This window comes from Antechinus flavipes, chromosome 4, assembly GCF_016432865.1.
Source record: "Antechinus flavipes isolate AdamAnt ecotype Samford, QLD, Australia chromosome 4, AdamAnt_v2, whole genome shotgun sequence".
Lineage (NCBI taxonomy): Eukaryota > Metazoa > Chordata > Mammalia > Dasyuromorphia > Dasyuridae > Antechinus > Antechinus flavipes.
This window is the reverse complement of record NC_067401.1, coordinates 158,512,778-158,525,645: the sequence shown is the minus strand read 5'-3', so window position 1 is coordinate 158,525,645 and position 12,868 is coordinate 158,512,778. Positions and strand designations below refer to the sequence as shown.

Genomic DNA, 12,868 nt, shown 5'->3' with positions numbered 1-12,868 from the left:
GAACTCACTATTTTACAAAAACTTCTAGGAACATTGAAGAAAAGTAGTTATAGAACAATATCTCATACCATCAACCAAATTAAGCTACAAACCGATACATGGCTTAGGCATACAGAGTGCCATTATAAACAAATCATAGGAGAAATGAGGAAAGTACTTGTTCAATTTACAAACAGGGGAATTGCTCATGACCAAAAAAAAAAAAAAATGGAGAATAAAGATTAGAGAAGATAAAATGTATAGTTTTGATAATACGAAATTTAAAAAGGTTTGCACAAACAACCAATTCCGTTAAAGTTAGAAGAAAAAGGAAATGGGAAAAATATTTATAGCAAATTTCCTTTTAAAAAAATCTCATTTCTGAGCTATATAGGGAACTTATTCAAATATATAAGAATAAAAGTCATTTCTCACTCAATAAATATTCAAAGGATTGAACAAGTAGTTTTCAGAAAATGAAATCCATTCTATCAAATAACCACATGAAAAAATGTTCCAAATCAGTAACAATTAAAGAAAGGCAAATTAAAACAATTATAAAGTCCCAACTCATACCCATTGCCTTGGTTAAGTTGACAAAAATGAAAATGACAAATGTTAGAAGGACTGTAGGAAAATAGGTATTTTAATGCATTATTGGTGAAGCTGTTAACTGGTCTAGCCATTCTAGAAAGCAATGTTAAGTATCCCCCCAAAAAATTACTAACATGTACATATCCTGTGACCCAAAGATAGTTATATCACTAATAGTGATATAATTACTAGTTTTATACAGCAAAGAAAAGGCAGTAAAGAAAAAGAAAAGGCACCTATATGTAAAAAAAAAAAATTATGGCAGTTCTTTTTGTCCTAGCAAACTAAGGGGATGCCTATTAATCTGGGAATAAACAAATTATGGCATATGAATATGATGGCATATTATTTTTCTATAAGAAATGACAAAGAAGAGAATTTCAGAGAAAGATGAGAAGGCTTATATAACTTGATGTAGACTATAGTGAGCAAAACCAAGGGAACAATTTCTATAATAACAATAGTATATACATACATACATACATATATATATATATATATATATATATATATATATATATATCCAAAAAACTGTGAAAGACTGATTAATGCTATGAATATGCTACTACCTTTTGAAAGAGAGACAATGGACTAAGATTTCAGATTGATACAAATATCTTTTGTACAAGAACAATTGCTAGTGAATACATATTTGTTACAAGGGTTTCTTGTTATTGTTCTGCTAGCAGTGGACTGAAAGGAAAAGAAAATAAATGCTTATTAATTGAAAAGTAAGAATTAAATCTAAAATAGTTTCTTTCCTTTCTATACTTTGTAAGAATTATTTGGCATTGAAAACTTGACTAAACACTGGTTAAAAAAAAAAAACCAAACTCAGAGCTTAAGAAACAAGGACAGGAACCAGAGACTAGGAAAACAATTAAGATTATATCATGCTCAGAATCATAACCTATCAAATGATTTTCAATCTATAAAACAAGAATGAAAGGATTTCAGATTTTAAAGGGACCTCAAAAGGTAACTAGACCAATTTGTTCTCATATAGGAATCATGTAGGAATCACCTCTATTGCACTCCTAACAAGTGGTCCCAATAAGCCTTCCAGTGAAGGGGGTTTTAAAACTTCCTAAAGCAACTCTTCCATTTTTAGATTGCTCTAATTGCTAGGAAGCTTTTCTTTACATTCAGCCTTTCTACAACTCCCAACTATATAGCTCCTTGTTCTGCCTTCTGTGGCCCAACATACTAAGTCTAATCCATCTTCCACATGATGATCTTGAATCTCACCTGATAGGTGAGGTTGGGGAAGAAATTTTTCAATTAGGAAGAAATAGAACAGAGATAATATATACATGCATATATATATATGTAAAATCTTAAAAAGATGACCAATGATTGTGTATGTATAACCTATATCAGATTGCTTGCTGTCTTGGATGAGGAGCGGGGAGTAAGTGAAGGAGGGAAAAAATTTTTTGAACTCAAAATCTTAAAAAAGTGAACCTTGAAAACTTTTTTACATGCAATTAGAAAAAATACTATTAGATAAATATTATAGCTAGTTTCCCTCTGCATTGAAGATACTAAAATATATGTAAGGATTTCTGAGATATAACTAGATAGTCTGGTCTTCTCCATACTTTGTTGATGAATCTCTTGCATTCACTAGCTGAAATAGATTCCTGAGTTTTTTAGAGTAGCGGGACATATTTTCTAATTGTTTGGGGAGCTGGGACTCCAGCAACAATCTGAAGTAAGGGGCTATGTCTATCACAGAAGACTCAGCTCATATTGTTCCCAATGATAAACCTAAAAAGATGAGCAGCACTCAAACGATAAAGCCACAGGAAGTAGGGAATTGGAGAAAGGGTGGATTAATGCTTAATCCCCTTCAAGTCTTTCCACTCCAGTTTTCTTAAACCCCTTTCTAACAAACCCTGAAACAAAATGAGGACAAGTATACTTCCTCCTTCAAGGAGGCTCAACAAATCCCACCTATAAAAGTGGACAGTGCTTAGTTTTCTGGGTTATTTAGTCCTACAAACCTTTGTAATTCGAAAGAAACATATTGAAAGCCACTTGCTGGCATAAAAAAAAAAAAACCAGGAATATACAGATTCAAATATGACCAATGCCCCTATGAAATGCCTTATTATAATGCTCTGTATAGGTATCGCAAACAAAAAACTTTCAAATATTGTATTTCAGACCAGGGAACAACCAATTTCAGTAGAGAATACCTTTGGAAGCCAAGCATCTATTTTACAGGAGGAAAAAACCCACACACAGAGATCTGCCGATGCTCCCTAATACTCTGTTTTCTCATCTAACAGGTTGTTTTCATCCACACACTGCTCTAAATAAGAGCTCTTTATGTTTTGATTCTTCTGTAAACACAGTCAGTTTGGAAACCTAAGTAGTTTTTTCTTTAAATACACACATACACATAGACATCATTTCACAATACATTTATCAAAAATCAACAGTGGTAAAAATTTAAAACAAATGCTTTTTTTTACTGAAACTGTGCCCGTTCCTCACTGTACCCCCCCCCATAACTTCTGAACATATAAGCTACTGTCCAGGTTTTGGTTCCTAGGAAAGAGTGGCTCCTATTTCCCACCAAGTTAAGAGAGGCAGAGGTAGTTACCTTTTTGAGGAATGCCATTCTTGGCCTGTACTGCTGGCCTTGATGTTTGATTGTCATCCTGGAAACTGAACAGTCTTAAAACCAGTAAATAAGTGGTGTGAAAATTAAAAATAAATTTAAAAGACAAAAATTATATATATTTTTAGAAGACAAGAATTCTTATGGTCTAGAGATAAGGAGAAGTAATGCTAAGGAATAAGGTGGTAAATGGTGATTGCTGCTGCTGCTGCTGCTGCTGCTGCTGTTGCTATGATTTAGTCTCGTTCTGCAAGCTGCTTGAAAAGCAGCTGTGGAATAAAGCACCCACCCAATCAGCAAGTGGTTCTGTGTTCATTAGCATGGGCTGTACTTATGCCATCTGGCCACAAGGGGGAAGATGCGAATTCAACCAAGACTACATCAGCGTTCCAATGATGGGGGAGCTGAGGATACAAGAGGATTTGTACAAAGCAATTACTCCTGTCCACGTCTTGAGTAGATAGAGACAAGGCTTACACACTCCTTCCATGTCTCACTCCTTGGCAGAAGCTGTCAAATACACAATAGCACAGTTAGTAAGAATGATGATAAAGGTGTAACATAGCATACAGAACACTGGGAACATTTGGATTCAAGTCGTGGATCTACGAGTAATAATAGTGGTAGCTGGGATTTATATATTGATTTAAGCTTTGCAAAGCCCTTTACAAATATCTTCTCATTTGATTCTTGCAACAACCCTGGGAAATAAGTGCTATTGTTATTCCCTTCTCTTTTTTGCAGATGAGAAAACTGAGACAAAGATTGCATGATTTACTTAGGAACACACTAATAAGGGTTGCTAAATGTCTGAAGTGGAATTTGAATTCAAACATGCTTGATTCCTACTTCTGATTCTACCCACAGTGTCACCTATTTGCCTCTTAACTACCTGACAATCTTAAGCAACTCGCGTCCTCTTCTGGCTCTTTTCCTTATCTATAAAAAGAAAGGATTAGATTAGAAAATCTCTAAAATCCCTTCCAATTCTGGGACTCTGGGACTCAAAAATGTCATAGAGAAGACTTTTAACTTTCTTCTGTCTGCCTCCCTCTTTCTGTAGGCATTGAGGAGCTGGGGGTGGAGGGATGGAATTGTATAAGAGAAGGATGCCTCGAGGAGGTATAGTATATTTTCCTGAGCAGGGAATAACATATGGTGCTATGTACTTTTGTACTTTTGGTGTGTTGGTAAATTTTTAAACTGTGCTCACTGCAATAAACTATTTGATCTTAAAAAAAAAAAGATGGCATAGTTATCTATGGCATATCCTACTAGGATTGCAAAGGACTTCAGAGATTATTTAATATAACATCTTCATCCCAGAGAAAATTAAGGCTCACACAGATGAGAAACTGACTGAATGAGACTAGAAACCAAAGTCTCCAGAACCCAGGTTGATTCTGAGAATTTCCACCCTTTGTGAACAGATTCCCTACCAAGATAGTCTGATAACCAATACAATGTTCCTGGGGTTATTTTAGCCCCAGGGATGAGGGAATACACCACCGGGTGGGAATTGTGGATATAGATTTGTCTAACTTAATTGGGTTTACTCCACTATTTTTCTTCACTATAATAAAAGGTTCTTTGGGAGAAAGAAGATATATCTGAAAATGTTATCTACATAATGTATATTGTATTCAATAAAAGGATCATGCAACGGTAGGGCCATATTCATATTCTATCCTATCCTCAAATAAATGCCCTGAGAAAGCAAGAGTTCCATTTCTTTGAATGAAATAAAAACTTCAAGGAACACCAAAGCAATAGTGGATAACCTCTGATCTGATCTGTAGTGTACATGCCAAGAACTGATCCTATTTATTCTTTTACTTACCTTTTGTCAAAGAAAATTTGATTTCAAATATCTTTATTTATAATACCATAGTAGGCCACAAGATGGCAACATGACTCAAAAAATAAAGCTTTCTATGTAAAATTAAATTGAATAAAATTAAAATAGAATAAAATTAAATAGAATTTAATAATTCTATTTAATTTAATAATTAAATAGAATTTAATTTTATAAACAATTTAAGAGGCAGTGGGTTAAGGCCTTGAGGATACACAAATGCAAGAAAGTGATATCTAAAGGTTTACATTTTAACAGGGGTTAATGTATATACAAATAAATACAAGTGCATTTTAAAAATGAGCAATAGAAAAGGTATTATTGCTTACTCCTTGTATTAAAATATAATCTCTTTGGGATGTAGGAAAACTGGGACACTAATGCATTGTTGGTGGAATTGTGAAATGATCCAACCATTCTGGAGAGCAATCTGGAACTATGTCGAAAGGGCTATAAAACTGTGCAAACCCTTTGACCCAACAATACCATTACAGGGTCTGTATCCCAAGGAAATCATAAAAGAGAGAAAAGGACTCACATGTGCAAAAATGTTTGCAGCAGCTGTTTTTGTAGTAGCAAATAATTATAAAATTAGTAAATTCCTATCAATTGAGGAATGGCTGAATAAGTTGTGGTATATGAAGATAAGGAATATTATTTTCTATAAAAAATGACGAACAAGCTGACTTCAGAAAGACCTGGAAATATTTACATGAACTGATGCTGACCGAAACAAACAGAACCAGGAATACATTGTACATCATAACAGCAACAATGTGCAATGATCATCTATGAAAGACTTGATTCTTCTTAGTGGTTCATGGATCCAAAGCAAACCCAATAGACTTTGGACAGAAAATACCAACTGCATCCAGAAAAAGAACTGAGGAGACTAAATATAAATCAACGTTTTTAAAAATCTTTCCCATGGTTTTTCCCTTTTGCTCTGATTTTTCTCTCCCAACATGATTCATAAAGCAATGTGTGTTTAAAATAAATTTTAAGAAATTATATAAATCTTAACACCACATACCAAGATAAGATCAAAATGGGTCTATGACCTAGGCATAAAGAACGAGATTATAAATAAATTAGAGGAACATAGAATAGTTTATCTCTCAGACTTGTGGAGGAGAAAGAAATTTGTGACCAAAGATGAACTAGAGACCGTTACTGATCACAAAATAGAAAATTTTGATTACATCAAATTAAAAAGCCTTTGTACAAATAAAACTAATGCAAACAAGATTAGAAGGGAAACAACGAACTGGGAAAACATTTTCACAGTTAAAGGTTCTGATAAAGGCCTCATTTCCAAAATATATAGAGAACTGACTCAAATTTATAAGAAATCAAGCCATTCTCCAATTGATAAATGGTCAAAGGATATGAACAGACAATTTTCAGAGGATGAAATTGAAACTATTACCACTCATATGAAAGAGTGTTCCAAATCATTATTGATCAGAGAAATGCAAATTAAGACAACTCTGAGATACCACTACACACCTGTCAGATTGGCTAAGATGACAGGAAAAAATAATGATGAATGTTGGAGGGGATGTGGGAAAACTGGGACACTAATGCATTGTTGGTGGAGTTGTGAACGAATCTAACCATTCTGGAGAGCAATCTGGAATTATGCCCAAAAAATTATCAAATTGTGCATACCCTTTGATCCAGCAGTGTTTCTATTGGGCTTATATCCCAAAGAAATACTAAAGAAGGGAAAGGGACCTGTATGTGCCAAAATGTTTATAGCAGCCCTGTTTGTAGTGGCTAGAAACTGGAAAATGAATGGATGCCCATCAATTGGAGAATGGCTGGGTAAATTGTGGTATATGAATGTTATGGAATATTATTGTTCTGTAAGAAATGACCAGCAGGATGAATACAGAGAGGACTGGCGAGACTTACATGAACTGATGCTAAGTGAAATGAGCAGAACCAGGAGATCATTATACACTTCGACAACGATATTGTATGAGGACATATTTTGATGGAAGTGGATTTCTTTGACAAAGAGACCTGAGTTTCAATTGATAAATGACGGACAAAAGCAGCTACACCCAAAGAAAGAACACTGGGAAACGAATGTGAACTATCTGCATTTTTGTTTTTCTTCCAGGGTTATTTATACCTTCTGAATCCAATTCTCCCTATGCAACAAGAGAACTGTTCGGTTCTGCAAACATATATTGTATCTAGGATATACTGCAACATATCCAACATATAAAGGACTGCTTGCCATCTAGGGGAGGGGGTGGAGGGAGGGAGGGAAAAAAATTGGAACAGAAACGAGTGTCAATATAAAGTAATTATTAAATAAAAATTAAAAAAAAAGAAATTATATAAATAAATGGAATTTTACAAATAGAGTATAATTTCTTTGAAAACAGAGATTGTATTTTTATTCTACCCCAGCCTATCCCTTTGCAAAATTAGCTTTCACTAATCAGTATAAAACACCCCAATTAACTTCACCAGTTAGGATAAGGTTGTTTTTTTTTTTTTTCCCCTAACTGAGCTTTTCAATTTACAACAGCAGTACAATAGCAGGGCCTCGAGATGATTATATTCTAATAGGGGAAGACTATGTATATTAAGTACTGATTGATTGTTAGGGAAGGGTGTTTTAATCTTAAAGTTATAGTGACAGAGAATAGAGCCCTAGAAATATTCTAGAAGTAATGACATGTATGGATTTAATTAATCATCTTAAAGCATGAGGTAACTGGGATGAGATGAGGAAACAAGAGAGAAATAAGGCTGGGGGTAAGTATGGTTTGGGATCTGGAACCTAGTAAATAAAATAGACCATCATCAATCAGAATAACACAATCACGAGGCAGGAGGGTACAGAAGCAGTGGCAGAGCCTGAAGATAACATAGCAAGAAATTTTCCCTAGTGAAACAAGATTGGTGATCTGAAAGGTCCAGCTGATGAGATTGATGTAGGCATCAAATGATGAGATTGTGGAGAGCAATTTGCACCAAATATTGTGGTTTGGTCATGTAACAAATTTACAATAGCTTTTATCCTTGCTAAAAAGGTATATTTATTTATGATAAAAAGTTACAGACAATAAGATAAGATAAGAGGATAAAGTAGAATACCAGGAATAGTGAATATGAAATAGATTTGGGAGAACATATAGTTAACAAGGAAAGGGATTTTAACTATAGTAAAGACAAATTCTCTAGTGGAATTCACAATTAACCAGGAGAAAGGAGGTATCAGTATGCCACTGATTGGCAAGCTAAATCCATAGAGGAGTTTAGTACCCTAAAAGAGTTAGCTATAAGAAAAAGAAAGACACCATGAGGCATGGGGACAACTAATCCACAAGGGATTCAGCAAAGATGGCATAGCAATGGATTTATAAAGGATTTATAGGGGAAATTTAACCTGGGAGATTTGATAGAAATTGGCTTTCTGATCAGATACAGTAAGGTGGAATTACCCAAGACCTTCACAAGGGGTGGAACTGTAAGATTGGGCTGATGCCCATCTTTCCCTGTTTGCCTTAGGGAGTATTCTTATTAGTATTTCAGGCTTTCTCTGACAACCCTACCTAGCAGGCAAGCAGAATTGCAAGCTGGAGAGCAGAGTGGTTTAGAGTCTCCAGCCGGGGCACAGCCTCTGAAAGTCTAATTTAGATAATACTAATACCAGAGCCGAATGCTGACATGTATAAAGATCATCCAAGTAAAGCATGATTTTGGGATCTGGAGTCACTTAGAAATAATGAGCTCTCAACAATCAGTATGAAACACTCCAACTAAAGTCACCAGCAAGTTCCTGGGTTTTTTTCTAACTGACTGTTTGGGGAGTAGGGATTTCATTCCAGCTAGATAGAGTGGTGATAGATATGAAAGAAACTAGAGTACAATGTTATAAAAACTCCTTTTTATAATAGTCCTTTTAGTTGTTCAGTAGTTTCAAGCATCTCAGTCTCTTTGGGGTCCTATTTGGAGGGGTGTTTTTTTTGGCATATATTGAAGAAATAGTATATTACTATTCTCTAGTTCATTTTCCAGATAAGAAAAAAGAGACAGTTCTTTCACAGTTCATAAAGGAGAGCTGTTGTTATTTAGCAAGTGATTTGTCCAGCGTCATTCACTAAGAAGTATCTGAGACCAAATTTAAACTCAGATCTTCCTGATTCTAGATCCCACTTTGTATCCACTGTGCAAACTGGCTACTCTACAGTATACTAAAAACTGAATAAAGTAGTTATGTCATTTGATGTGGCTATTCTTGATTTTGTTAACATGATAACTCAAATAGCCAAGACATCAGATGAGTGGCATGAGGTTATTGATCTTACCAATGCCTTTTTCTTTATACCCATAGCTTAGAGTAGACAGGTGATTTCACCGAGGAAGGAATTCAGCTTATGTTTACTATTCTTGCTTGGGATTACTTCATAATGCCACAGCTTTGTTGGTCAGAGACTTAAAAGAGGCTCTACTTCCTAAAAACATTGACATCTACCACTGAGTCAAAGGCATAAGGTTGACTTATATCAGCCTTGGTGGCAGAGGTTCTAGATAGGACGATGGAATAGCTACTCATATGAATAACAAAGTTGAAATTTTTAAGGTAAGAAAATTCATAGTCTGGTCTTTTCAGCCAAGTTCTGGGGAATATACTAGATGGGAAGAATTCAGATGATTTTGGATTTCCCTACCAATAGTCTCCCATAGTCTAAAAAGTAAACTTAGAAGTTTATTGGCTTCTGCAGGTCCTGAAGAATCTATATTCCCCACCTGAGGATATTGTAATGATATTGTTTTTAGCAATATTGTCAGGCACTTTTAATAAGGACAAACATGATATCAAGGTCAGCTACCTCACTGATATTTAATTTGAAAGAGCTAAAAGCCAAGACTAAAGTAAGGGAAAAGTTGTAGCATGATTTTTTATTTGCAGATGATTTTGTACTCAATGCAACCTTTGAAGCTGAGATGCAACAAAATATGAATAAATTTTCTGCTCCCATACTAATTTAGGCCGCACTAATTAACATCAATAAAACACAAGTGCTCTATCAGCCAGCACCACTATTCATCCATGGGACCATGAGTTATAGCAAAAAGAGAAGTTGTAAATACTGTGGATATTTTCCAGTACCCAATGATAATAAGGTTGAGGCACACATTGCTAGAACTAGCTCAATGTTTGGGAGCCTCTGAAGAAAAGTGTGGGAGAGAAAAGGTATTAGACTACAAAACTGAAGGTTTTCTACAAGAGCCATTGTGGTGACTTTGTTGTTGTATACCTGTGAAACCTGGACAGTATATCTATGCCAGCCAAGAAACCGAATTGCTTCTATGTGATTGTCTTAGGAAGATCACCTGGCAGAATATGGTATTGAACGACGAGGTCCTTTCTTGAGCTAAATTGCCAAGCATTCAAATTTTACTGTAGAGAGTGAAACTCTGATGGACTGACCATGCTGTTTGAATGCCAAATGTATATTTGCCTAAAAGACATTTTACTGAGAACTCACACAAGGAAGGTACTCACATGATAGTCAGAAAAAAGTAGTACAAAGATACTGTAAAAGTCTCTCTGAAGAACTTTGGAACTGTTTTGTGATATGGGAGACACTGGCACAGGATTACCCATCATGGAGTATCAGAGTCAAAGAAGATACTGTGCTCTACGAGCAAAGCAGAATTGCAATAGCTCAATAACTAAAAAAAAAAAAAGATACAAGATGCACAAATTTAGAAAATCTACCCCTAGTACAGACTGTTTGTGCCCAACCTGTGGTTAGAGCATTCAAAGCTTATATTGATGTGATCAATCACAGACACACTATAACTTGACTAAATTAGTTATGGCATTTTGGTCCAACCAATGTAATAGTTCCATTTACTGTATCTCCCACAAGTATCTATCTCTTATATTTCTTTCTTGGGAATTGGGGACTGAGAAAGATTCTGAGAAGAACAATCACAGCTTTGGAAGCCACCATGAGTTCAAAATGTTGGGAGCTCCTGACTCCTCTGTGTAAGATGGCTGCACTTTTGAGAGGCAATCATTCTCCCTTTTTGATTAGTGATAAATTCCTAAAAATGACTCAGGCAAAAGTCTGTATCTAAGGCTTGGATTAGCTTCTCAGAAGACAAAAACCTGGAAGAAACTGGACAGTGAAGTGACAAAGTGAAGGTGAAATGTCAATTTAGTAGTCCCGTAAAATGATTCAAAGGAATCAGCCTTCTAATATGTTGTGCATGACTTCAAATGTATAATAACATATTCTTGCCTTCTCAATGGATGGAGAGAAGAAAAGAATTTGAAATTCAATATTTTTTAAAACAAATCTTAAAGCATATTTTTAAAGAGAATTCAATCTTTCAGAAAAATATAACACTCATATGAGTAACAAAGTTGAAAAATACTATTGCTTATTTAAGTCTTTATTGGTACAAACCTATAAATCTTATATAAACAATTCTTTTTATATCTTCCTTATGCTGTATACTAAAAAAAAATCTTTCTATTTCTCTTTTTTGGGGGAGGTCCTAGATATGAGCCTTATCTAAATTTTAACTGATTCTCCCCAGGGATGTAGAGTAGGAACTTAAAGCTAAAGATTTCAGGAAATGCACTTGACCTCTAGAGAAGCCATGTTCCTCCAGTACTGACCCTAGTCTTCCTGTGTACATCCAAAGCTAAGAATTTCTCCTTACCCCTCAAATCTCCAGATATGACTGTATGATGTTATAAAGGTAAATAAAGTTTTTAAGAAATGAAGACTAAAAGAGAATATATTCCAGGTATGGGGAGGGAGGGGGTATAATTTGTACAAAAGCACAGAGAAGGGAAATGAGGAAATGAATGCCAATTTCTGGGAAGTAGTAGTAGACTAGTTGGTGAGAATTCAGAATGCCTAAAGGAAAGTTATTGTTGAATCAAGTCCTACTCTTTGTGAACTTATTTGGGGTTTTCTTGGTAGAGATACTGGAATGGTTTTATCAGTTCTTCTCCTTTTCGTTTTACAGATGAGGAAATGAGAACAGAGTTAAGTGACTTGCCCAGGATCACAAAGCTGGTAAGTATCTGAGGCCAGATTTGAACTCTCGAAGATTAGTCTTCTTGAATGCAGGCCTGGACTCTATTCATGCTCTAGCTAGCTGCCTTATAAAGAAGAATAGCATATAAAAAAAATTGAACAGTGGGCTAGAGGCAGATTTGGTCTACTACCTCAAGAAGCTCATGTACTAAAGAGTCAAAAGCACTGAATTTGGAGTTAGGAAAAAAACCACAACTAAGTTTTGAGTTATAATTCTGATAGTTTAACCTCAGGCAATCATTTAGCATGCATGTGCACATGCACTGAATACACACACACACACACACACACACACACACACACAGGACTTTAGTTTCCTCATAAATAAAATGAGAGAATTAGGCTCAATTATTCCAAAGAACTCTTTCCAAATCTAACATTCTGTAAAAATAGATCAATGATAGAACATTACAGATTTTAGATAAAGATAAGAAAAAAATTTGAATTTCAAAGAGCTGCATCATATCAGACCCCAATTTAATAATACACTTTGACTCTAGACCCTAGGAATTTTTCACCGGTTGTCCTCCATGCCTGGAATTCTTTCCCTCCTCATCTCTATTTTCTGCCCTCTTTGATTTCATTCAAGCCACAGCTAAAGCAATCCTTTGAAAAGACTTTTCTTCTTCTTCTTCTTCTTCTTCTTTCTTTCTTTCTTTCTTTCTTTCTTTCTCTTTTTCTTTCTTTCTTTCTTTCTTCTTTTTTCTTCTTCTTTCTTTTTTT

General features: G+C 35.0%; 2 protein-coding genes across 3 annotated transcripts in view; one reads left to right on the top strand and one right to left on the bottom strand.

Annotated features, from left to right (window-relative positions):
• RGS9 (regulator of G protein signaling 9) overlaps window positions 1–3,418 on the bottom strand; it is a 90,238-nt gene extending 86,820 nt beyond the window's left edge. For both annotated transcript variants that reach the window (XM_051995246.1, XM_051995247.1), the window contains exon 1: window positions 3,185–3,418. In XM_051995246.1, the coding sequence (XP_051851206.1) occupies window positions 3,185–3,241 (57 nt within the window). In that variant the 5' untranslated portion in view covers window positions 3,242–3,418. The remainder of the gene's footprint in view (window positions 1–3,184) is intronic.
• The window catches only part of ARSG (arylsulfatase G), a 996,823-nt gene that overhangs the window by 584,260 nt on the left and 399,695 nt on the right, over window positions 1–12,868 (top strand). The gene's annotated exons all lie outside the window — the stretch shown is intronic.